The following is a 27,317-nucleotide window of genomic DNA, read 5'->3' as shown; positions in this document are numbered from 1 at the left end:
TTATTGACTCTGTGACCTTGGCCAAGATCTTTATTTCTCAGAACCTCCATCTCTTCTTTTTTGTTTTTTTTTTTTAAAACTTTTTATTGATAGAACCCATGCCAAGGTAATTTTTTACAGCATTATCCCTTGCACTCACTTCTGTTCCGATTTTTCCCCTCCCTCCCTCCACCTCCTCCCCCAGATGGCAAGCAGTCCTTTACATGTTGAATGGGTTGCAGTATATCCTAGATACAACATATGTGTGTAGAACCGAACAGTTTTCTTGTTGCACAGGGAGAATTGGATTCAGAAGGTATAAATAACCCGGGAAGAAAAACAAAAATGCAAGCAGTTTCTATTCATTTCCAGTGTTCTTTCTCTGGGTGTAGCTGCTTCTGTCCATCTTTGATCAATTAAGGCTCTCTTTATCGAAGAGATCCACTTCCATCAGAATACATCCTCAAACAGTATCGTTGTTGAGGTATATAATGATCTCCTGGTTCTGCTCATTTCACTCAGCATCAGTTCATGTAAGTCTCGCCAGTTCTCTCTGTATTCATCCTGCTGGTCATTCCTTACAGAACAATAATATTCCATAACATTCATATACCACAATTTACCCAGCCATTCTCCAATTGATGGGCATCCATTCATTTTCCAGCTTCTAGCCACTACAAACAGGGCTGCCACAAACATTTTGGCACATACAGGTCCCTTTCCCTTCTTTAGTATCTCTTTGGGGTATAAGCCCAGTAGAAACACTGCTGGATCAAAGGGTATGAACAGTTTGATAATTTTTTGAGCATAGTTCCAAATTGCTCTCCAGAATGGCTGGATATGTTCACCTCCATCTCTTCATCTGCAACATGGAAGGGAATAATACTTTTACCATCCCATCAAATTGTTCTCTGAGGAAAGAGTTTTGCAAGCATTAATGTGCTATACAAATATCAGACACAATTATCTCTGGGCCAGTCACCCAGATTGAGTGGCCTGTGGATAGTAACTGGGTAAGAGGGGGAGGGACCTGATAAGGGAAGAATTCCCATTGCTAGAGGGGTATAGGCTATATATGGGCTATTAGATTATACCAAAATATCTCTCCATGTGTTCATTTATTTTGTAAGCATATTTATGAAATCATCACCATTGAACTGACCCAAAATGTCATATTTCAAATTTTTCTTTATTTAAAAATAAAAAGACAGTCAGGGAAGGAACTGGAAAGGATCGTGATGAGTACGCTGGCTTCACAATGTGGAAAGGAAGGCCTGGGCTGTGCGTGTGTGTGTTTTGTGGTTCGATGGGTATATAATCTACAGGTGAGACCGATACTAAGGCCTGGCTCCAGGGCCTTCCTCTGGAGAGTGACTGGGGAAAGGCTCTTACAATCGGAGCACCAGGGAGACATTCGGGCTTCCGGCTCAGAGAGAGGCAGGGGGCCTTGTCCTTCTGTGCCAGTCTGTGGTGGTATATTTCTGGCATGCAGGGATACCCCTTGGCTCACACAACTTGCCAGGCTTGGATCGGGGTCGGGGGAAGGTGCCAGATAACTTCTTCCCTCTTGCTGAGGTTCTGATCATTTTGAATTACTGAGTGTATTTCTCTGGAGAAAAAGGACCAAGGCCCACCCGGGTGAGCACCGCCTTGCCTGAGGATGCAGGGAATCTGTGCTCTTTAGTGGCACATGTAGGTTATTCCCCCTAACACCCTCAGGCTGAAGTCCACAGGCTCTTGCCTTCTGGGACCCAGGAGAGAGAAAAGGGAGAATCTTTTGAGTCTGAGGACAGCCCAATGATCCTCGTAGGGGGCAGACTGGCAGGGGCTGGCAGGGAAGCTGGCTTGCCGTGCCAGGGATCTGGAGCTTGCCCTGATGGGGCATCCATAAGTCAGCCATATAAAAGGAAGCTGGCTGCGGCCTCCCTGCACCAAGCTAGAGTCACACCAGGAATAGACCCTCCCTGGCTACCACTGGGTTTCAATTAAGGGCCTGGCTACCGGCTAGGAAGAGAGGGTGAGACGCGGGGGTGGGGAGGTATGAGGAGAGGGAAGAGGGAGACACAAAGGCCTGGCTATGTTGGTGGGCTTGGGCAGAGCTGTGTAAGAGGCCATTCTTTAAGGTCAGAGCTTTTAACGAGAGAGCAACAAAGACTGTCCCAGGGCACCAAAATGTGGAGGTTGCTGACAGCCTGGTTCTGGGGCACACTTCCTTCCCCAGTGGTTGAGCTCTGTTTCCCCGCACTCTGCCTACTTCTACCCAGTATAAGTCAGCCCTTCAGCAGCACAGAAATCTGGCGGTACCCAGGTGTACTCTTCTTCCCTTTGGCCGCAGCCCAGGCGAATTCCCCCAGCATCCTTTCCCTTGATCCAGACTCAAAAATTCCTAGTTATGGATCTCTTTGAAGCCATTCCTTCTCTGCCAGGTCTTTCCCCCTGGTCCTCATGGGGAGGGGGGGGTTCTTGAGCTGAGTACCACGCCCATTTACCATAGATGGGTAAGTCCCCCATCCTTGAAGAGGCCATCAGCCACTGCATGGAGAGAAACAAGCTGCCTTGCGCTCTCAGCTTTCTCCTTTGGAAGAAGGAACAACCTCCAAGAGTACACCTTCCCAGGCACTCGCGATCAGCAAAGGCCCAGCCTCCTTCAGGTGAGCAGTTCTGTCCTGGACCAAGGCCCAAGGAGCTGGGGAGCAGCTTGCTGTGAGCGCCGCCCTGGCAGCTGCCCCGGCAGGCGGGGGCCACCGCTGCTTCACTGGCTAAGCATGCAGGCCTTTTTACAGGCCACCGCGGAGACAAGGGCAGCCCCCCGGCCGCTGCCCTCCTCTGACTGGATGAAGGTAATGTCACAACAGGGCGCCAGCTGCCGCACAGTGGCATGGAATCGGTGTTTGAAGCTGCAGAGACACAAGAGAGAAGTAATGGGAAAGGGGGTCCCCGGCCCTTCTCCATCCCTCCTGTCTGCTGGACTCTTCAGCTTCTTCTGCCCTGAAGTTGTCCAGTTAGCTCTCAAACATAGGCACAAAGAGGCCAGGTGGATCATTAGGATCTTGGGAAGGGCCTCAAAGACCAGCTCTTCAATTTTCTTCCTTTATATTTTACTCCCTTTTCTGCTTTTCCGCATTTCTATGACTTTTGTCACCTGACACATTTCCAACTTTTATAAAGGTGTCATAAATACTTGAGAAATAGGGACTTTCCTTTTAATTGCCATTAACCAATTGTCAGAGAGCTCTCTTATCTAATTTTTCCAAAGTTCTCTTTAGGTAGTTTGTCTATGCTCTGTGTTCCTGTAGAATTCTGCAATCTCTTTGTGCAATCTTGAACTGGAGAGAAGTATTTGTAGCTGATTCTCTTTGGTTTTCTCAGCATTGTTCCTTCTGATTCTTGTTTAGAGCTTTACTTTAGAGAACTTGGTTCTTCTAGGTTCTAATATCCTATTTATTTCTATAATTCCCTCATCTTCATCTGTGTCATACTCATTAATAGTTTTGGTCTTCTCTTCTACCTCTTCTACCTATTTTATTTGTTGATCTCATCAGCTCTTATGGATTCAATTATCATCTCTATGCTAATTGTTCTCAGCTCTATTTACTCAGCACTAAACTCTCTCTCAACTTTCAGTCTCACATCTCCAAATGCCTATTGGACAGCTTAAACTTTTTATCCCATGTAAAACTCAACCTGTCCAAAATTAAACTCATTGTCTTCTCTCTTTCCACTTACAGAATTCTGTAGAAGTACAGAGGATAAAGAAACCACCTAAAGGTAATTTAAATATGATAGCTCTTTGGTAGTTTGTTAATGGTAACTAAAAGGAAGTTCCATATTTCTCAAATATTTATGACACCTTCATTCCCTTTAATTTTCCTGTCGAAGGCACTGCTATATTTCCTAGTTGTCATTTGCTCCACAAATCTAATTAGTTGCCAAGTCCTATCTGTTCTACTTTTGTAATAGCTCATCTTTTCTCTGACATTGCCACTCTCCTGGTAGGGACCCTCTTTGCTTCTTTCCCAGACAATTGCAGCAACCTGCTTGTAGGTCTCCCTGCTTCAAGCTCCTTCCCACTCCCATCCATCCTCACCTCAGCTGTCAAATTAATCTTAAAGTACAAGTCTGGTCCTGTCACTCTCTATTCAGGGGAGCACAGTGGTTCCCTATCACCTTCATAAACAAATACAAAATCCATTGTTTGGCATTTGAAGCCCTTTATAATCCACCCTGCTCTGACCTTTGGAGTCTTATTGCCCATTTTTTACACAATTTAGTGAATGGCTTCTTTGCTGTTATTTCAACAGGATTCCTTATCTCCTGGCTCTGAGTATTTTACTTATTTCTCAGACCTGAAATTCTCTTTTTCTCCTCATTTTTGCTTCCTACCTTCCCTGTCTTCCTTCAAGTCTCCCCTAAAATCCCATCTTCTACAAAAAGCCTTTCCTATCCTCCTTACTGATAGTGTTCAGGCATTTTTCAGTCATCTATAACTTTTTGTGACTCCCTTGGGTTTTCTTGGGAAAGATGCTGCACTGATTTGCCATTTTCTTCTCCAGTTCACTTTACAGATGAGAAAACTGAGGCAGACAGGATTAAATGATTTACTCAGGGTCACACAGTTGGTAAGTGTCTGAAGCCAGATTTGAACTCAGAAGATGAGTCTTCCTGACTCCAGGCCTGGTGCTCCATGCACTATGGCAATTCCTTGCTGCCCTTAATGCTGGTACCTTCCCTCTATTGAGCATTTCCATTTAATTCTGTATCTATCTTGTTTGTAGAAAGTTGTTGTCCCTTCCAATAGAGTATGAACACCCATTATTTTGTTCTTTTGGGGGGAGTGAGATCCTTATCACTTAACATAGAGTCTGGCACATAGCAGGTGCTTAATAAATACTTGCCAATTGACTGAGGCCCAGAGAGATTCAAAGGTTAATAGGTCTGGAAAGCACTTCAGAGGCATCTAGTTCACCCCCCTCATTTTACAAATGAGGAAACTTCAGCTCAGGAATGTTAAGTAACCTGCCCAAGATCACATTTATTAAGCATCAGAATAGGGTTTAAACTCAGTTCCTCTGGCTCACAGAACCTCCTCAGAACCACACAAAGTCCTCAAGTTACGGAGAAGCTAAATTGTTGCCCAAGTTCGACTTTGACTAGACTTCTTGCCCCTTTTTGTGACTTTGGACTGAGAAAGGGGGCAGAGAGGATCAGGAAGGAATGAAGGGAGGGAATGGAATTAAAACCAAAGACTGGTTTTCCCCTTTCCTTTCTCCCTTCACCAAATACTGTTGGTTGAGCCCCAGGGCTTAGCACAGTGCCCAGCACATGGGAGGTACTTAGAAATGCTTATTGACTGAATAACTGGAAAGCCTTCCTCCAGGCCTCCTGGGCTGTTAAGAAAGCGGAGATGGTGGACGAGTCCAGTTCCACATCTGTGCCCTGACAAAGAGGCTCCAATGGCTGATGCAGGAAAAGGGAGGGAGAGGAATGCTGACTTTGGAAGGGTGGCAAAGGGGCTTTCTAGACTCAATTCAGGAAGAGGGGAGGGGTTCTAGTCTCACTTATGAACCCAGGAGAGAGTCCAAAGGTGATGTGAGGAGGCTCAAAGCTGGAGATGGCTGGCCCTTCAGTCAGCCCGAGTTCAAATCTTGCCTCTGACACACCTGAGCTATGTGGCCCTGGCCTTAACCCCACTTTACCCACTTAGGGACCCAGACAACTCTCTATGACTAGGTTAAGGACCGGCAGAGGATGTATATCAATGGAGACAGCTTCCACGTGGGAGAGTTCCTCTGAAATACTGAAGCATTAGAAAAGATTTGTATCTGATGACCAAAGCTGTAAGATACCAAAGTAAGACTGCAGATTGAGAGAGTGTGACATGTCGGGGTCCCCCTTTTCCTGCTGCTCACAGTTCTTGAGTTTCTAATTCATCTCAGGACTGTTTGAGTTAGGATTTTTTTGTTTTTGATGGGGGGAGGACTTTGCAGGGGGAGAAGTGGTGTTTTTGATCTGGACTTTTATTGATATATTGGTATTACTGGCTCTTGAGTTTCTAATTCATCTCAGGACTGTCAGTGGCTTGGAAATGGCTGTAGCTATCTACCTCCGCCAGAGAACACCCGCCACCAGCATCTCTGGGGCGGGACCGCGGGGCTCACCTGGGGTGCAGTTTGTAGACGGAACCGTCCACACCGACGGTGATCCTCATGACCTCCTCGCTGCGACTCTCCCGCATGCGGTTGATGACGCCTGCCAACCCTGCGGAGCACATCTGGGCTGCCCTGGTGGAGACACTCTCACAGACCATGCGCACAATATCACAGTCTGTGGTGGAGGGAAGCAGTCCCAGAGTACTCAGGATGTTGTAGATCTGCTTTCGGTCCCCAGAATCACTGTGGGAAGGAAGACAGAGGACACACTGGGGGACCCACAGAGCAAGACTTGTCAAGTGAGCTAGTGTTGAATCCACTGCCTTAGATAGTGCTCTCCCTCCCTCCCTCTCTCTCTCTCTCTGTCTCTGTGTCTCTCTGTCTCTGTCTCTGTGTCTCTCTGTCTCTGTGTCTCTCTGTCTCTGTTTCTCTCTGTCTCTGTCTCTCTCTGTCTCTCTCTGTCTCTCTGTCTCTGTGTCTCTCTGTCTCTGTCTCTGTGTCTTTCTGTCTCTGTTTCTGTTTCTCTCTGTCTCCCTCTGTCTCTGTCTCTCTCTCTCTCTCTGTCTCTGTCTCTCTCTCTTTCTCTTTCTCTCTCCATTCTCTCTCTCTGTCTCCCTCTGTCTCTGTCTCTGTCTCTCTCTTTCTCTCTCCATTCTCTCTCTCTCTCACTGTCTCTGTCTCTGTCTCTCTCTCTGTCTCTCTGTCTCTCTGTCTCTCTCTTCCCCCTCCCCCTCTTTCTCTGTATGTATGTGACTGTGTGTGAGCACATATATGCGACTGATGCACTGGGTGGAGTACCATGTTGAATTTATAGACAGACATGGAATAGAGAATCCCATAGGATGGACAGGCATGGATGGATTTCAATCTTTATCTTTGGAGGGAACACTTCAGTGAGACCAGAAATCCATGTGGAAGATTTTATTAGCTGAGGGAACTCCCAATGTGGAAATTACCTCCACTGATATAGATTAGCAACTGATCATCCTAGACTGTTATCTAGGGAACATCTGAGAGGATGAGTGACCTGCTCTGAGTCACACAGCAAACTTGTGTCAGAGGCAGAATTTGAATCTAGATCTTCTTGATTCTAAGGTCAGCATTCTATCCATTATTGGGGGATATTATTTTTGTGCTCTTGGTCATTTGTTAGTGAGTTTAACTCAGTTAAATGTATCAGATTCACCTAAAATCTAAGGTGTTGAGTACAAATCGAAAAAAGTCAGGAACCACAGGGCAAGATCATACACAGGAACTATAGTAGGGCAAGATCTATGAGCTAGCTAGCCATAGAGAGGGCTATCTGGAGGAAGGGTTCCTACCCCAGGACTCTGTTCCCTGTGGGGCCTGAGGGGACAAGATGCCTGAACATATGGTGGTGAGATACCTCTCCACTTGGGAGACGAAGCGGGTCTCGAAGGCCCCCCGGGTCCTCAGCTGTTCAGATGCTTCCCCGTTGAAGAGCAAATTCTCATCTACCAGTTTCAGTAGAACCAGCCTCACGATCTCCCCCATGTATTTGCCCCCGATGATCTTCTCATAACTATGTGGGTGAAGGAGAGCATTGGTCATCAAGTGACAATCACAGCCATTCAAATGAACCTAAACTGCCTACCCCTTCCCTCTCCTCTCATTTCCCTGACCTTTAGCAACAAAGCCCTGGGCCTATGCCATAGGAAAATAACATAGGTATTTTTTTGGTTTGTTTTGAAAAACAGGGAATGCTTCAAAATTTTTCATGTTATCCTTGTAGAGAGACCATGCCAATCTAGTATCATTCCAGTTTTAATATACATACTGCCAAAGTGAGCAGAGAGCTTAAAAATCTAGGTACCTGGATCTTCAATGGCTTCTGGAGATCTACAGTGGAGTGACCCTCAGAGTATGTATATGTACTTATGGGTGAGAAAGGATTTATGGGAAAGAAAAGGATGTCATGTGGCTATGTGTGCTGGTTTCTTTCATCTGTGAAAAGAAGGCAGATAAAAAAAAAAAAAAAGAATGCAAAGAATGCAAAAAAAAAAAAAAAAACGCCAATTTTAAAAATTGAAAAAACAAAGAACACTGGAAGCAGATGTGGACAGACATGGCTGCAACATTTGCTGATTTTGATTTCTTGTTTTTCTTTATTACAAAGCGGGGATTGTGGTGGAGCACACTAGGGAATGAGGTGTGGACTGTCACACATGGTCCCTGGATCATTGTGGGGTGTTTCAGTGTAAATCTTTGTGAGAAGGGAGGTTTTCTTTGGGATAAGGAGGATTATGGAGAAATAACTGAATGCTATTAAGAGTATTAATAATATTTTTTCCCTCTGAGGGAACTGGAGTTAAGTGCCTTGCCCAGGATCACACAGCTAGGAAGTGTTAAGTATCTGAGGTCAGATTTGAACTCAGGTCCTCCTGACTTCAGGGCTGGCACTCTACCCACTGCTCCACTTAGCTGCCCCAACGTTTTTTTTTTTTTCCAAAAAAGAGAAAGAACCCTAGGGCTAGATGTCAGAAAACCTGGGTTTCAGATCTGGCTTTGTCAGTGACTATCCGTGAGATCCTAAGGGAGCTGTGATAGATGATTTCTAGGGCTGTCTTTTCTTCTTCCAATATTTGGTTAATCTGTAGCATAAAGGGAGATTATATAAACCCTCCTTCCCCAAGAGCTATTTAAAAACAAGATAATTATCTCTGGGTCTGGCACACTTGAGAGGTGATAGAAAGCAGAAGGTTAGATAAGACAGAAAGCTTCTTTCACACAGATGAATTTCATGACAGCTCCTGGACTGTGTCAGGACTGCAAGGTCATCTTGTGTAGAAAGACTTGAATTATTATTATTATTTTTTTTGCTTTAAAGTTTTAAAATTTGCTTCTCATTCTCTGATGCTAAATAGCATTTGAGCCCCAGAGCTTTAGGAGTTGTTCAGCTCTGCGGTGATATGTGTGCATGGACATGTGGGACATATTGACTGCTCCAGATTCTTGGTAACCTTCCATGCTAGGAGCCCTCCAGCTTAGTCCTGACAGCCAGGCCCTAGTATGAGGCCTTCATATTCTATCTCTGGCCCAAGACCCTCAAGATGCTTCTTAGTAAGGAATGAGACATTGTGCATACATACATTAGACACTTTCCCCATATAAGTAAGCAGGTGAACTATCACCTGTTTCTGGAATGGAAAGATAATCTTCTCCAGAAGTCAATTCAAGGAGAAGGTGGGAGAGGGGAACAGAAGGAAGCAAAGAAAGGGATATATAAGGAGAGCTTCCTGTGTCTCCTCAAAGGTAGAATTACCGTTAAATTTAAATGCATGAGTACCAGTGACAAGAACTCAGCCAGCAATATCAGAGTAAAAACATCTCACATTACACCGGATAGTGCAGGATGATGGAGGGCAAGGTTGAGGGAGAGGGCTGCCCAGGAGAGAGGTCACGTGGCTGTGTCAGGGAGGAGCTGAGCAGGGCTTGGGAATCAGGGAGCTGTGCCCAAAGGGTCCTTACAGCTGCTGACCGGGGTTCAGGGAGGTCTCATCCACCACCCGGTCATACTCCAGCAGGAACTCGTCAAGTTCTCCAGCATCCCCAAAGGCTCCCCACTCGGTGTTCACACACATGCGGCCTTCATCCCCTTCCACCAGTTCCACGTTCTCCATCTCCTCCATGTAGCAGGCGTTACACCCCGTGCCTAGGGAGGGACAGACCTTGTGTGAGACTCAGAGAAGCCCCCTGAGTGCTGGGCGTTCCCAGGAGACCGCGTGGGGGAAACAGAGACCAGGGCACTCCTGACAGTTCCCACGAGACAGTCTCACTCAGCCTCCCCTCTCTGAGCTCACCAGCCATCCCGGCCGGAATTCACAGCTCCAAAGAACAGCGTCTCTTGGGATGCTACTGTAGCTTTCTCTTTGACCACAGACTTTTCCCTCTGGGCCCAGAGAAATCAAGAAACTGCTTTTTGTGAAGACTGAACTTTCATTCATCCTTGGGAAAGGATGGCAGTAACCCTCATTTACCAGAGGAGGGAATCTCTTTAGCCTTCTATTCTCCCCCAGTGCTGTAGCCTATTCTGCCCATGTATGTCTACAAGCATCCTATAGTCTCTGAGTGGAAGGGACCTCAGAGGCCACTGGATCTCCAGTCCACTCTGCAATATATGCACATAAAGGCTGGTCACAACACCATGCTCTGCCCTTCCCTACAGCCCAAACAAGGGAGAGCTAACGCCTTCAACTTTGGTAGCTCCCTGGAGTTGGGTTGTCTTAATTGGTGGGGGAGGGAAAACTCATCCAGTCCACTTTATCTGGCCTGCCTCAGCCACTCATCAGGCTGGTCTATGAAGCACCCAGCCACCTGCCCAGTCACCACTCCTCTTCTGTCTTTTGCACTCAGAGCAATATTCAGATCAATGCTATTGCCACTAGTAGACATGACATGATAATCTATCATCCTAAGGCTTCACTCACAGTTCCAATGACTGCCTGGATCAAAACTGCCTTCCTTGCAACTGTTCCCCTGTACGCAAATGTATGCTGGAGTTATCCCTTATGGATTCTTGCAAAAGCCAATTGTTAAAATTTTAGTGCCGGCACTTATACCTTGGAAATAGGCAAATCACAAATCAGAACTTATTGTTTTGATGATTGTCTGGACTTTAAAAAGTGATGGAGAAAATGTTAATAATGTGGAGTAAACTTAAAAGTGTGTGAGAACTTTTTCCCTGAAAAGCTGATTGTTAAACATCTACTAGCACATTATTGCATATATATGTTATGCTATGTTATGTTATATTAGAATACAAACTTCTTGAGGGCAGAAGTTATTTCAGTTTTGCATTTGTATTTCTAGTGTCTAGCACAGTACCTGGAATATAGGATGCTCTAAACAAATACTTGTTAATTAATTGATGATTTGGTCAAGCATCATATGAGGGACCCAAATTTTCCCACAGGCTGGGGTCTGGTTTCTAAGATAAGCAGAGCACTGGTTTGAGACAATCAGGGCCAATCCATAGACTTGAGAAGTCTAAGTTGAGATAAATAGCTCATTTTTTTCAGAATTAATTATTTTGTTTAACGTTTTTTCTAATGAATATGAACTAATATGACTTTTAAAAATCATTACATAGTTCTAAATGTGGAATCAAGTAAGAAGTGATGGCTTACAAATTTTAAATAATTAGATCAATGTGAATAATAATAATAATATATTTTTATAATAATATTAATAAAAAAATTCAGTGGTCTATTTTTTTTTTACCACAACCCTAAGTATAATCTAAAACTCAACTCTTTCAAAGGCTCACTCAAGTTGGTGAAAGGCAAAATTTTTCAAGTAAAGCACAATTAAAAAATTAGGGATCAGAAATTAAGAAAACATGTTCAGGTCAATTATTACACAATGAGTTTTTACTTAGGGCTTGAGATGCAGTGAGTGCGTACAGAGATTCATCCCAGGATGCCAGTTGCTATAAGGGAGATCACAATGGTGACTGCAGTGGGCAGGAAAGACAGATTTCTGGCACTCTGAGTCTGAGTTCAGATTCAGAACTCAGAGGGGTTGTTGTGCATAGATCTGTATTTGAGATCAACCCCGCCCTCTATTAGTGTCCTATTTTAATTCATTAGTCTAATTAATTAAGCTGTTTAATGACTGAATACTATGAGTGCCCACTAAACTGGGTGCCCTAAGGAAAAGACCCAATCACCTTGACTTAGTTATGACTCAGAGGTAGCCTGAACTATCATTACTTTTAATTAACCTCCCTCATTTGGGAAAATGTGAGCCGGGCACATTCAATTTGTTGGGGGAAAATTTTTGTTCAAAAATCCAGTTGTATATGTTGTTATTCACTTGAGAAATGACTTGAGTCTTCTAAAACAGAACAAAGTTAAATTTCATTCTAAAAGCATTTAGTAAGCACCTAGTGGATGCAAGACACTGTGCTAGGCATTGGGGATGCAAATATAAGAGCAACATCATATCTGCCCTTACGATCTAACAAGTGGCTATAAAATCAATACAAATCATGTATAATGCAGCCTGAAAGGGGTCAGGGCAGAGGAGAGCTTAAGGAGGACAGCATGCTTTAGTGGAAATAGCATTTGGATTTGGAACCAGAAGATCTGGGTTCCAGTCCAGGCTCTGACATTTGCATCACTTTGAGCAAACCTACTCAACCCCTGTGTGAGTGAATTTCCCCAGCTGTAAAAGGAGAGGGTCAGATTAGGAGATCACTAAGGTCTTTCCCAGTTCTAAATCCTATGATTTTTAAAAGTAGTCTAAGGAAATTTGAGGGAGAGATAGCCACTTTTTTTTTTTTTTTTGAGAGATAACCACTTTTTAAGTGAAGGATCAGGGACATCTGAGCTGGGTCTTAAAGGACCAGAAGGATCTCAAAAAAAGAGAGGTGTGGGGAAGTGCCTTCCAGGCATGAGAGGTGTCCTGTGCAGGTGCACGGAGTGGAAAAAAGGGCAGGATGAGACTGGGGAAAGAAGCTAGCAGTCTAGGGAAGGGAAGAGAGAATAAAATAGAAAGGTCGAACAAGTAGGAAAGCTATCTAGTCCTTCTAGAACTGAACATGACCTTAGAGTGAGAGGTGATTCTCAGAGGACCTTCCAGCTTCTGAAAAGTATTTGAATATTTAAGCCTCGAGTACATGGGGCACAAGGAAAGAGCTTCTTACCAACGATCATGCCGACCTCACACTGGCGGTCTTCATAGTAGCAGGAAATCATTGTTGCCACTGTGTCATTGACCATGGCAACAACATCCATCTCAAAGTCCTGCAGAGAAGCATGAGCATGAGGAGATGGGGAGCCCAAGCAGGAGCAAGGGGAGGGAGTAAGAGGGGCTGCAATGATTAATCTGGGGGGGGGGGTGTGCAGGAGGGAAAAGGGCTCTTGCTAAGTCAGTGCTTTTCCTCCCAAACCAGGCAGTGCTCCCAAGGTAAACACTGCACTAGCCTCAGAGGCAATGGCAGGAAAGAGGGAAGGATGCTTGAAAGGGACAGCAGAGCTGAGCAGATCACCCAGTTCACAGGCCAGAAATACTGAGGGGTGGGGAGAAGAGAGAGCTTTGGGTAACCTGATAGGCAAGGTTTCCATCTCACCCCACGCCGCTTGATAGCATCTCTCAAGAGCCCAACTATGTTGTTCCCTTCGGCACCTGATGCTTTGAAGCCTTTGGTCCAGTTGAGAAGGATTCCCTTTGAGGAGAAGGAAAACCATTTGTAATATTACTGTCTACTATTCTGGAAGTATATGGAGCTTCTTTAAACAAATCCTTCTACTGGAGACTATATTCAGGGCAGCAAGAAACAAATATCATGAGCAACTTTTCTCATAGAAGCAGTAGTATTCTGGTAAATGTTTAATAACCAGTTCTCCCATTTCCCTCCCCCTCTCCTTTTTCTTCTTCCTCTCTCCCTCTTTTTCTCCCTCTCCCTTTCCCTCTCCTTCCCTCCCTCCCCACCTCCTTTCTCTCTCTCTCTCTCTCTCTCTCTCTCTCTCTCTCTCTCTCTCTCTCTCTCTCTCTCTGTCTCTCTCTGTCTCTCTGTCTCTCTCTGTCTCTGTCTCTCTGTCTTTCTCTCTCTCTGTCTCTCTCTCTCTGTCTCTGTGTGTGTGTGTGTGTCTCTCTCTGTCTCTCTCTCTCTCTGTCTATCTGTCTGTCTGTCTGTCTGTCTCTCATATATATATATATATATATATATAGTTTGTAAATATATTGTAAATAATATATAAAACAATATATACATATAATAAATATGTAGATACATACAGGACACACTTTTAAATTGAAATTGCAATATAAATGTTTTTTCACCACTTTCTTAAGTTACACAATCAACAAAGCAATAAATTGAATCTGTATTTGTAACTGTTTGCTGATTTCCAAAATGTAAGTGCTCACACTGATAATTTAACAATAAGTTCTCATGAGTCTAATATGGCTCCAGCTCACCCCTGCTAAGAAGCCCTAGTAACTTCACATCAGGGATACACACATACCTACTATATACACACATCAATACATTCATTCACTCAATTGTGGTTGTCATTTGTCCACCATGACATCCAGGAAGTGATGTCATGACTAACAAGTGAACTGTATTTAAAGGAGGCCTCATTCTTTCCTCCAGGGCCATCTAGGTCCAGTGGTAAGATACTGCTTAGGACTTTTGGAGATGGCCTTGAACTTCTTAAGCTAAGATCTTTCCCGAGTCTCCCTTTATCCCTTTTCAGTGATTAAGGCTAGGTAAGAAATAAGGCAAAGAATGGTCTCTTTGACCTAGTCAAAAAAAAAATTAATATGGAAGGGGAACACTCTCGCAATAGACTTTTATTGGATGACAATTATATACCTAAAATATAATACATAATATATACCAAACTACCTAGTGATATGAGGGGAAGGTAAAAGAAACAAGAGATTGTCCCACTATGTAGTTTACTACAGGTGCTATCTCACCATTATATAGACGGAGGAGAACATTGAATCACTGAGAAAAGAGACAGAGATTCACATTAAAAAAGAGAGAGAGAGAGAGAGAGAGTTTGAATAAGTTCTTTTGGGATGAAGAACAATTTGTTTCTTTTTTGAAGACCTGTTGTTCATATCAGGCCACATAGTGGAAAGGATGCTGAAGTTGGAGCCAAAGGATGTTGTAGAAGGTCAGTGGATGCTGGAGCCGGGGTCAGAGGATGCTGGTCCAAATACCTACCTTGTCAATGTCTTCATGCCGCACGGGGAAGGAGAATGTGAAGCCCAGAGGCAACTTTTTATGTTTCATATGGTGTTTGTCCAGGAAATCAGAAATGCATTCAGAGATGTAGTCAAATAGCTGGGAAGCACAAGAACACAGAGGTTGCCATGAATCCAGTGGACAGAAGGCTGTACCTGCCCTAAAACAAAGATGAATTTTCCTCCCAGGGACAAATTCTCCTCCACATTGAGAGGAGACTCTGAGGCAGATATGAGAGGAAGATGTATAGTTGTGCTCTCATCTGTGGCCATTCAGCTGCACAATGATCTAAAGTTAGGGAGCAGTAATACCAGTACCATGGCCCAGTGCCATGATATCCTACTATCTCCCTCTTGAAATGACTTTGTATTTATGGACTTATGGTTCTGTTGGATGTGACCAGAAGAATGGAAGCTCTCTGAGATTCAAGGTTGGATTGTTTCTTTATACTGTATCCTCAGTAACTAGGCTAGTGCCTGATACAACAGAAACTTAATAAATATTTGATAAATGGAGTGGAATCAGTGCTGGGATATCTTGTCTGAAGGGAAGGCATCCTTCCCTTTCCTTCCCACCTAAGAATGATGGCTATTGGCATCTGGCTACTGAATGTTAACATAATAAAAATGAACATTTGCACGGGCATATTTTATTAGGTTCTTTCCTTACAGAAGGTGGGTACTTGGTAGGTAGTTTAAGTCTTATTTCATTTCTCTCCCATCTCCAATTGCCATTTTCCAAGTGGGGAAATTGAGAAAAGTCAAGTTGTTTGACCAATCACCTAGTTAGACAATGTCATGGTTCAGATTGAATTCCAATTCATCTGCTGACTCTGAATCCTAGGCTCTTTGAATAGTTCAGTGAACTCCTTTATGCAGCTGCTCCTTGGGTTTTGGCCACCCACTCTCTCTGGAAGTCAAGTCCAAAGTTCTCCTTCTGAAGCCATTCCTTTGGGGAATTGGGAGAGTTTTCCCAATAGAGGAATGCTCCATGAGACTACTAGTTATTGGGGCAGACCCAAGGTCATCCCGGCTCCTCCTGACCTCTGGCCCTTGTCATCCCTGAGACCCCAGGAGAGGACACACTTCACTAGGTGTCTCACTCCAGGCCAGTCCTCACCATTTCTGCCGTTCCTGTCATGGCATCCTCAGGGATGGAGTACATCTGATGCTTTGTCTTCACACTCCACTGACCCTCCTCTCCTTCTCCCACTTTTACCAACATTACCCGGAAATTCGTGCCGCCCAGATCCAGGGAGAGGAAATCTCCCACTTCTACAACCCAAAAGGGAAACAAGACACTTATTAAATGCTTCTTGTATGCAGAGTGGATATAGCAAACCACCTCTAGTCTTCACCAGGAAACTAATTTTGGAGCAGGAAAAAGGCCAGGCAGGGATGCCACATATTCAGAGAAGAAAGAGAAAGACATAATAAAGTACGGGCCAGAAGAATGTCTGTTGTGGGGAAAATAGTCATTTCCCCAGGGATTATAGCATGGCTGGATTTAGATGTGGAAGGAAACTAATTCTCCATTTTATTGATGAGGACTTAAATAAGACCTACAGAGATAAAAGAGGTGTCCAAGGCCCTGTAGGAGTAAGTAGCAGTTGTGGGATTTGAAGCTAAGTCATTGGTCATAGATCTAGGCTGGATGAGACCTCTGAGGTCATATAGTCAATCGGTTCCCTCTTTTTTACAGATGAGGAAACCAAACCAACAGAGGTCCAATGGTTTTCCCTACTCCAATGGGAGTAGTAAATCGGGTAGCTGGGATTGGAATCCGGGTTCTCTGCCTCTGGAGCCAGTGCTCTCTCCGCTGTGCCACATGGCCTAACTTCCTCACAGAGGGCTTCGTTCACATCTACAAGATCTGTGAGTACCCTTGAACCTTGAAGGAAGTTAAGGATGGAAGGATCAGAACCAGGGAAGAGCAGCAGAAAGAACCAGATAATCAGAGATAAGGGCCACGATTGTATGCTCTTGACTCCCTGGCAGGCCCTTTACCAGCACAGTGGGATGAGATGTTCTCATTAGAGGGTTACAGTAGTGAGTGGTAGGAGGGCTACAGAGAGTCAAAGTATGGACCGGGGCACTGAAGGGTCAGTGGGACAAATTGTTCCCAGAAAAGAATTATCACCCCCTGAAAGGGACACAAGTAGGGAAGACCAGAGAAGGTGGGAAGGGGGTGTGAGTGGAAATCTGCCAAATGACTTTTTCCTGAGAAAGAAAGATTCAGAGAAGACAAAAGCATAGAGAAATTAGTAGATATTGAAAATCAGTAGATACTAAAATCAGAAGAATCAGGAAATCTGCAAAGAATCTAGGAAAAGCAGAGTATGAGTAAGCATTGGGCAGTGCCGAATATTCCCCAGAAAAGTCCAAGAAAACAAATGCTCTTATTTCAGAGAATAGGCAAAGAACAAATTCCTACAAGTCGAAAAGGTTGATTTACTGAGACAAATCAAAGCATCCCATATATTTATTCAGAAACTCTTTGATGACAGTCAGCTTGAGGGTCATAAAGGGCCAACCTTAGAGTCAGTAAGGCCTGGGTTTAGACTCTGCTTTTAATACATATCAATTGTGTAATCCTGGGCAAGTTTCCTCCACCCCAGATAGCTCTTTAAGACTAGGAGTTACAGATCAGTTGCTGATTTCTATCAGTAAAAGATGTTTCCACAACTGCAGTTCCCTATTTTGATAAAATCAAATAAATATACCAAAAGAAAACTTTTGAAATCAACTCAATTGATAAATAAATGAATGAATGTATGGATAGATGGATGGATGAGTGAACCAGTGAAGGGATGAGTAAGTACATGAATAAATGAACGGGTTTTCCTATCAGGAAAGGAGAAGGCCCTAAGCAGATAACCAAATTTGATACTCAAACTACACTGGATTCTACCATATTTAATTCTTATTTTGATTATCTGTGATGTAGACTTAGATTCCATTTGTAAACAATCTTCTTAAGATTTTGTGGCTGAAAAAAAAAATCTGGTGACGAGCCCCTCTGAGCTTTAGCTAGGTGAAGTCCTCAGATAAAAGACCTCTTGTTTATTGGTCAACCCAGATATAAAGTCTTTCCAACTTGTTGTGCCCTGCTGGCACAGCTATTAAGGATCCCAGATTACCTCTGTACCCCCATGAGATCTCAGAAGAGAACTTTGAAGATTAATTTGTTAATTTACAAGTTATGGACCCAGCCAGGTGCATAGAGGTGTGGTGGAAAGTGCTATCCAAGGTTTGATCATCCCTGAACAAGACGGTCCCCAAGGTCATGGATCAGTAAAACTGAGAGCAGACCAGTAATGAGGACATAGGCCAATGTATGCAATTCCCTCCTCCCAATGTTCTTTTACAATCTTATACGTAAGGAGAGCTCCACCTGGTGGATATTTAAGGAATCACAGAACTGGGAGCCCATTAGGAGATGGGAGCCCTTTCATATCTATGAGACTGCAGCTACCTGACCCCTCTGGGGTGGAGCGCACGTAAGTGGGGAGCATCTTCACACTGGCTTCTTCATGGGTCTCCAGCCGCAGGCCCCGGTCCATCTCCTTCTGCATCCTCCTCATCACTTTCTTTAGGTCTTCTTCCTGTAGCCTGAACTCAGACAAGATTTGTTCCACCTGACACAGGAGAGAAGAGAATCAGGAGCACAGATGTAAAAAGAGAAGGACATAGTTATATGATCCCTAAGGAACAACTCTTAATCCAGTTGTGAATTTTTAAAATTATATTTAAATTTTAAAATAATATTTACAGGTGAGAAAAGTACTGAACATGGAATACTAGACTTGGAATCAGAAGATTTAAGTTCTTGGATCCTGCTAAGAAAGTATTGATGAAATTTCGTTAATACAAATCTCTAAATTATTTTGTAGTTTATAATTTACACAGGTTTAAAAAAACTAATATTTTCTTTTCCTCTAATTACATGTAAAGACAATTTTTAAACATTCATTTTTTTAAAACTTAGAGTTCCGAATTTTCCTTCTTCCTCAACTTCTCACTTCCTGATATGGTAAAGAGTCTGACAAAGGTTATACATGTGCAACCAGGCAAAACTTTTCCATATTAGTTATATTGTGAAAAAAAGTCACAGAGCCAAAAGAAAAAAAACATGAAAAAAAAAAAGTAAGTAAACAATAGTATGCTTTAATCTGCATTCAGTCTTGATCAGTTCTTTTCATGGAGGCCGATGGCATTTTTCATCATAAGCCCCTCGGAACTGTCTTGGATCATCATATTTCTGAGAATACATAAGTCATTCACAGCTGATGACTGTACAATATTGCTATTACTGTGCACATTGTTGTCCTGGTTCTGCTCATTTCACTTTATGCAAGTTTAAAAAAAATAATTTTCCTAAACAGCCTTGGAAATATACAATATAGTCTACCTGTTTTTGTTTCCCTTTCACCATCTGACCTTTATAACTAAGTCCCACTAAGTCCCTCCCAAGCATCAAGCAGCCCTGTCCAGAATAAACAAACATCAGGGAAACTCAGTCACCTCCTGGCCTGTGATCCAGGCAGCCCCAAAGAGATAACAGGTGCTGTTAGGTAAACCCCCTCCTCGCCTTAGATATTTTCCTGACTAATCTTCTTGACTTTGCAGAGCTCTCAGGAAATAAACATGACCCATAATAGGGATTAGAAGGGTGAAACCCAATTAGGAGAAATATGATTTGTACTCTGGGAGATAACTCCTTCCCTGAGGCAGCTCACATTGTCACTAGGGCCATGCTCCCTCTTTATATGGCTTGAGAGATGAAAGGGAAAGAAGCCTTCTGAGCAGATAAGAAAATGCCCTTTTTCATAGCCTATCTCCTCCTTCCCCCTCTTCCAGTTTTACTAACAACCAAATATCTGGTCCAACTTACTCATTTTACAGACAAGGAAACTGAGGTCACTGGTTAAGTGACTGGTTAATTAGCAGAGTCAAGATGTAAATTTGGGCTTTTTGACTCATTTCAATCCACAAGCATTTATTATTCTGATAAGTGGTAATTGTGCAGTTTTTTTCAGTCATGTCTGATTCTTTATGATACTATTTGGGGTTTTCTTGGCAAAGATACTGAAGTACCTTGCTATTTTATTTTTCATCTCAACTGTAAAATGGGCATCATAATAGCACCTACCTCCCAGGATTGTTATGAGGATTGAATGAGGTAATACTATAAATATTGTGCTTTATAAAAGCACTTAGCACAATAATCAGCATATAGCAGGGGATTGATTAATGCTTGTTTTCTTTCTTCCTCCTTCATCAGAAAATAGATAATAATAATATTTTCTTTGAAGTAAATATACTTTAATATATGTGTATTATATATACATAATAAATATATAAGGGTTCATAAGAGGCTCAGATGAGATTATTGCTATATTCTGTGTCTGATTCTTTGTGACCCTATTTGTGGTTTTCTTGGCAAAGATATTAGAGTACTTTGTCATTTTTCTTTCCAACTCATTTTCCAGATAAGTAAACTGAGGCAAATACTGATTTATCAGGGTCAAACAACTAATAAATGTCTAAGACCAGATTTGAACTCAAGAAAATGAATCTTGGTGACTCTGGGTCCAGTATTCTATCCACTGTGCCACCCACCTGCCCCAAAATGAGAGCATTATCTATATTAACATAGATTTAGAAAATTTCAAGAATTACAAAAATGCCAGTTATTACTATTATCACTGGGTGAGGATAGCCTGCTAGATTCTCAAGAGCCCAGATCAGTGGGAGCCAATATGGATCCTCTTGAGTCTCCCATGATTACTGCAGGACTGTGACTTTGTGTGTAGCACTGTAAAAAAATGAGATTTTGGATCAGAGACCTGAACTCAGCCAAATCCTAGCTCCTTGTTAGCTTCCTATATGACCGCAGGTGATCCATCTCATTTTTGTGGATCTTCCTCATCTGTAAAAAGAGGGGTTTGGACTGAATCACTTTGAAATCTCTTCCAGCTCTATATTCTATGATCCTACAGGCATGGTTCATTTGAGGTCAATGGAGCAAGACAAAAAGTGGAGCAGATAGTGAGGTTTTAAAAATATTTTCAGGAATTGTACGTTTAATTTATATTGGATTACTTGCTGTCTAGGGAAGGGGAGAAGAGAGGAGGGAGGAAGAAAAATATGGAACACGAGATTTTGCAAAGGTAGATGTTGAAAACTATGTTTGTATTTTGAAAAATAAAAAGGTATTATTAAAAAAACCCACCACAAAAAAAATAATAAACCATTTTCAGGAAAAGCCTTGAGAAAGCCTCCCAATGTACTACCCACGGGCAGTTTGCTTTATTGCAATTCTTAAAATGTTAGAGAATAGGAATCCTTTAAAAATCACACATTCTCCCCTTTTATTTAATACATGAGGACTTGCTGAGGTCATGTACATAGTAACCAGAGAGAAAGAATTTGAACAGGTCTTCTAATGCCCAGGTGAATTCTTCTTTCCTGCCCCAGCCTGGAAGGGGCAATGGCACCAAAGTCTAGGTATATAAGCCACCCTCAGCCTAAGCCCTAAAGGCCTTCTGACAGTCTAGATTGGTTTAATACCCTTTGGCTGTTTCTAGAGCCATCTTCAGGAACATCTCGGGGTATTCTGGGCTGGGGCTTAAAAAAAAATCACTTTCTCCCCTCCCTAACATGTTTTTATCCCGATGAAAATAAGTTTAGAGGTGGGCTGGTTGGATAGATAGAAGGACATCCTTGGGACTGGGAAGACTTGAGTTCAATTTTTCTTCTGACATGCGTGGACTGTTTGACTCTGGATAAATCACTTAACCTCAAAGAGTCCCAGAAAAATATATAAGACCATTAGTTATAATGATCTGCCCATCTGCACTGGTGGAAAGAATTTCCACATCGAGAACTCATTGGTGAATGAAATCACAGGCACAGAACTGGGGGTGGGGGGTGGGGGTGGAAAGCAGATTAAAACGAACCTCCAGGGCTCTCTGAAAGGATAAGAAAAATCACAAAAAAAAGAAGCCTGAAGGGTGAGAAATGAAGAGATGAGATAGATCACCAGGGATTCATTTTTCCTCCTAATTATTTAGAGCTAAGTTGCATATCATTTTTTAGCACTATGTGGTGGAAATTCTTTCCTGGCCCCTTCCTAAATTACTGTTCAGTCACTGATATCGCAGCAGTTGTACCCCCTAAAGCACTCTAAATTTTGGTGCCTTTCCTTTGTTATCCTGCACAGAGATTGTTTATATATACTTGTTAGTATGTTGTCTCCTCCATTAGACTGTAAGTTCCTTTGAGGACAGGGATTGCCTTTTGACCTTTTAAAAATCCTCAGCATTTAGTGTCTGGTACATAGTAAGCACTTAATGTTTTTTGATCGCTTAATAATGACTAATTCCCTTTATTTCTAGAGACAGTGGGGGTGGGAAGGGAGTTGATTTTAGAAACTCAAACAAGCATGAAAATCACTGGAAATCACCATGTGTAAGCCTTTTCTCTCTACAGCTCCTGCTGTCAAACTTTTTGCTATACAAGTATTAGAGACAAAGCATGGAGATCACAGGATTAGAAAATTTAGATCTGGAATTAGTTTTAACCAGGGCAGAGTAATTTGGGCAATGCCTCAGGGCACTGAATTTTAACATGAATTCACTCAGCAGCTACATGTCCCAGTAATGACTACTTCTCTCCCAGTTGAACTTGTTTTAATTTCTTCTTCTATTTTCATATCATGGATTACAAAATTGATTTCATGCTGTCTGGACAAGTTCATATTTGTTTCATTATACCCAAAGGCCTATTGCTGAAAGGACCTTAGAGATTATCTAATATAGTGGTTCTCAAAATGTGACATTGAGTCCTCTGGACATTCCTGATGTCCTGCGGGTCTACAAATTCAAAAATAATTTTCATAATAACATTAGGGTGACTTAATTTTCATATGATAATTATCAATAGATATAACCCATATAAACCAAAGTTATTGGGGGATGAAGATGGTTCTCAATTATTTTTACTTAATTAATTTTAATAAAGAGATCTGAGTACCAACCCTGAAGTCAGGAGAACCTGAGTTCAAATCTGGTCTCAGATACTTAACACTTCCTAGCTGTGTGATCCTAGGCAAGTGTCACTTAACTCCAATTGCCTCAGCAAAACAAACAAACAAAAAACAAAAACAAAAAGAGAATAAAGGGATCCTGAAACCAAAAGCCTGGAAAACTGTCTAATTCAACCATGAGGCCCAGAGTTGGAATGACTTAAGTCACATAGAAAATAAACAAAGAACTGAAGATTCCTCTGAAAACTGTCACTTATATCAAATTCATGCAACTGAAAGGAGACAACATATTCTGGGGAAAAGACTGCTGGATTTGTGTTCAAATGCTGGCTTTGCCACTTACTACTTGTGTGACCTTGGATGAGGTGAACTTCATAAAATAATTAATATATGATAATTACTAAATAATCCCTTAATAAAATGAAGGTTAAGGACTACACAACTCTGAAAATTCCTTCCTGTTCTAGGATTGCTTGAAAATAGAATAGCACTCAATTAAACAATAAAGGAAGATGCAGTTCAAGCACCCCCTTCAACATTCAAGCTTTTCCTGATCTTTTCCTTTGCTCCCAAAGGACTCACTATAAATTTGTGTTTATTCACTTTTATATTTCTATATGTACTCGTGGTCTCCCTCCATTAAGATCTGTGAGAGTGGGGATTGTTTCTTTTTTTGCACTTGTATTCTTAGCACATGGTGCATTGTCTGGAACATAGTAGGTACTCTTTTGAACAAGGAATACTTGCCCCCATCCCTGTAGCTGACTTCTTCCCCCCTTCTCCTCTTCCTTGCTCCATCATGCATGAAAACAAATAAAATCTGGGTGCCCTTCTGGTGCCAATCCTGTAAGAGCCCATCAAGGACTTCATTTACTCCTAGACATCCCTGCTCATCTACCTTCTCAGGACTCTCTCTCTGGCTTCCCATTTAGCCTGTTCTCTGTCCTTGTTTGTAGTAGAATTAGTCCTAGTCAAAGGCAATCAGGAAAGAGGATGCTGCCTTCCACCACCAGGGGGAATCCCCAGGTCTCCCTGTCTGGCCCTCCTACCAGATGGTAAACAGTTGGCAGCAGCCTGCCCACACAGGAAGCTACAGGCAGGGCCTGGGCCAAGGCCAGGGCGGATCGGGCTGCCCTGTCCAAATGCTGACCAGGCTGATTCAGGACTAGGTCATGAGTCATCTCTGTCAGTGACCAGGAATGCCCCTGTCCGAGCCAGAGGGCAAAGCATGCTCAGGACTGGCTGCCCATGTCAGAGTGGGCAGCACATTTTCTGGCTCCTCCTGTTATACGCCAGATGTGGGACTCCTCAGGTATGTTGGAGGTAACCCTGGGTCAGAACAGACAAATTCTTTCTCAGGAGCTTCTAGCCTAAAGAAGAAGCAATAACCTTCTGAAAGCAGGTCCATTAATCAGTTCATCCTAACAAGCTACCCCAAATTCACCCCAAGTCAAGACAAATCAACAAACATTTATTAAGCCCTTACTATGTGGCAGATTGGGTAACTAGGGGGTGCAGTAGACAGGGCAACAGGCCTGGAGTCAGGAAAACCTGAGTTCAAATCTATTCCCAGTTACGCTCCTAGCTGTGTGACCCTGGGTAAGTCACTCAACCTTGTTTGCCTCAGTTTCCTCATCTGTAAAATGAGCTGTAAAATGAGGAAATGGCAAACCACTCTAGTATCTTTGCCTAGAAAACCCCAAATATGGTCATGAAGAGTCAAATATGACTAAGATAAGTGAACAACAACAACAGATAGGCTAGATATTGTGTTAAGTTCTGGGAAGAGATAGAAAGGCAAGAACAGTCCTTGGCCTTAAAGAGAAAACATATTATTAACTGTATATAACAAACAAGAAATGTATAGATAACCCAAAGGGAAGAGAACAGCAGAGGGAAACCATAGCACAAAGGGGGTCTGGGAAAGTCTTTTTATAGAAGACAAGGTTTTAGTTGGCACTTAAAAGAAATCTGGCAAAGATCCTTAGCCATCAATAAATAGAAGACCACAGGATCTCAGGATTAAAGATTTGGAGCCAGAAGGGGCTTTGTGGATCAAGTAGTCCTTCTCCCTCATTTTACAAATGAGGATTTGAGATCTAGAGAGGGAAAATGTTTTACTCAAGATTACACAGGTAGATAAGTAACAGGAATGAAGTTTGAATCCAGAACCTTTGTCCAAATCCAACATTCTCTCTCTGTCTTATATTATCTTTGAGTTAAAGAATTTAGATGTGAAAGGTACTTTAGCAGGCATCCAATCCAACTTGTAAGTTAAAAAATGAGCAGTACCCCATACTTTGGGATGGTTATCTAAACTCTGTTTGAAGGCTTCCAGTGATAGGGAGCTCACTGGAGTAACCCTGGAGATAACCCATCCCTCTTCCGGAGAGTTCTATTTGTTAACAGGCTTCTCCTTACCATACAGCCTAAACCTGACTCTCTGGAACATTCCCTAATTGCTCCAGATCTGTCTGGACCCAGGCAGAACAAATCTAATTCCCCTTACATGTGATAGTCCTTCAGCTACTTGAGAATAATGATCATATCTCCCCACAAACATACCCCATTCTCCTTTTTTCTCCCCCTCCCCATTCTTCTCTTCTTTGGGTTTATATGTATAGAAGGAACACTGTAGGGCTGACATTCTCAGGAGAACACTTCCTTCCTGGCAGAGTGGAGTACCATGACAGAAATAGGAGGCAGCCTGTGCCGGGTGAACCAAACCACCATCTTCCCTTAGACCTGGGACAGCTCAGGACTCTGAATCCAAGAGCTCTGAAAATAAAGGTGTCCCTCAAACTGCTTCACTGTTTGCATACAAGACTCTGACATCCCCAGTGAGAAAAACTGTGGAGAAGGGACCTATCTTACTCCACATTACTAGCAACAACTGCCAATCAGCAGCTACCAATGCACAGATAAGCACAGAAGCCCTGGAGATGGCAGCATACTTCAGAACATCGTCCTACTTCCAGCCCAGTCCTCAGGTCCGTTATCTGTGCAAGTGGATTCTATAGAGAGGGGAAAGTTATCCCTGTCAGTTGTAAACTAATGGTCACGGGGCACCTTGAGGGACCATGGGCCAGTGACTTGGGTCACTCACCACTTTGACCATGATGTCCTCTCAGACCATGATGCAGACTGCCCAGGACACTGAACCTTTGGGACAGCAATAGCCACAGCCTGTAGCCATCATCCTGGGAGGCAGATTTTATGGAAGATGCAGTGCTATAATCACATTTATTAAAGACCCAGAAAGGAAAATCTGTCCACTAAACCACTGGCATTGCCAAATGGTTCCATAAGAAACAGGTAAGATTTTAACACTAGAAAAGACATTAAAATATAAGCATTGACATCTGCTTTGCAGCTGTACCCTAAGGACCATGGGATTTTTCCATGCAATTTGCAGCTGACACCTCCTATGTGTTGACTCCCCCATTAGAATGTGTCCTTCTTGAGAGCAGGCACTGCCATAATCTTTTGTTTTATTCCCCAGTTCTTAGCATTGTTCTGCACATAGTAAGCACTTAATGGATGCGTTATTTATCATTCATTTTTGGCCCCCTCCTTGGAGCACATCCAAGGGACTGCTGATCACATGTCTCAAGGGATGAAGACCAGGAGGTGTTCACTGGAGAAAGGCTACAGTGCCTTTCCTCTGCCAATGATACCAGTACCTTACATCCTGAAGTTGGGATTTGCCCAGAGAAAAACCTGACCCTCGTAAGCATTTCTGGCCAACCCTGAAAACAACTATTGCTCCAAATATACCTAGGACATCAGTCCCCAGAATTTTTAACCTAGGAAGTTGAAGATGTGAGATGTTCCTCACCCATGATCAAGAGGGATGTCCCTATGTCCTTAAAAAAGGCTCCTAGCCTGTGATCCTATGAATTCTGGCTTAGGTCCAGCCCTGTTAGTCATTAGGGGATCTGACAGAGTTTCTCCAAATTCCTGGGACATGTCTGAAGTGAGAAGAAAAAGGTTTATTCTTGGGAAGATGCTTACCAGAGCCAAGGTTGATTGGTTCCGTTTCATTATGACAACTCTTCTCTCATGAGGAGGTCAACGGTTTGGGGGATCTGCTGGCTGAGTCTCCCTAGGACCAGAGATTCTTGCTCCTGTTTATGCCTGAAGTTTGGCCATTGCCAATGAGGAAGAACGAGCCCATTTCTACGTGCTGCCTGTCAAAAGGTAAGCGGCAGCAACTGGCCAAGAGCTTCTGGCCAGTGGAAGTAAGGAAGGTCAGAAGCTGTTGAAATACTCTGCCATGTGTGAGGAAGCAGGGGGGTGTGGCAAGAAGAAGGAGGCAGGCACACTGTCCTGAGGCCAGGGCAACTAGGGCCAAAGCCCGGGGTTAGTGCCCTTGCCTGCACATACTGATTTGAGTTTGGCTTGGGGCTGCTGAA

At 43.0% G+C, this 27,317-nt stretch overlaps 1 protein-coding gene and 1 pseudogene across 1 annotated transcript; both read right to left on the bottom strand.

Moving 5' to 3' along the window:
• On the bottom strand, positions 1–26,946 carry GCK (glucokinase). The gene is made up of 10 exons (XM_051976463.1): positions 26,917–26,946; positions 18,328–18,490; positions 15,973–16,127; positions 14,833–14,952; positions 13,222–13,317; positions 12,796–12,895; positions 9,618–9,801; positions 7,516–7,671; positions 6,138–6,371; positions 1–2,876 (listed from the first exon to the last, which is right to left on the bottom strand). The coding sequence occupies exons 1-10, from the start codon at positions 26,944–26,946 to the stop codon at positions 2,732–2,734; spliced, it is 1,383 nt and encodes a 460-aa protein (XP_051832423.1). The 3' UTR covers positions 1–2,731.
• LOC127552616 (uncharacterized) lies at positions 7,839–7,937 on the bottom strand (annotated as a pseudogene).
• Positions 26,947–27,317: the final 371 nt, after the last annotated feature.

The sequence above is a fragment of the Antechinus flavipes genome, chromosome 2 (assembly GCF_016432865.1).
Source record: "Antechinus flavipes isolate AdamAnt ecotype Samford, QLD, Australia chromosome 2, AdamAnt_v2, whole genome shotgun sequence".
In the NCBI taxonomy this organism is placed as follows: Eukaryota; Metazoa; Chordata; class Mammalia; order Dasyuromorphia; family Dasyuridae; genus Antechinus; species Antechinus flavipes.
The sequence above is the reverse complement of the archived record's forward strand: the minus strand, read 5'-3'. Positions and strand labels throughout refer to the sequence as shown.

Excerpts from the sequence above, each read along its gene's own strand:
- GCK (XM_051976463.1), bottom strand. The coding sequence starts at position 26,946 with ATGAAACGGAACCAATCAACCTTGGCTCTG. Across the intron at positions 7,672-9,617 it reads CTGAACCCCGGTCAGCAGCT|TTATGAGAAGATCATCGGGG; the intron begins GTAAGGACCCTT and ends TCACCCACATAG. Across the intron at positions 2,877-6,137 it reads GTCTACAAACTGCACCCCAG|CTTCAAACACCGATTCCATG; the intron begins GTGAGCCCCGCG and ends GTGTCTCTGCAG.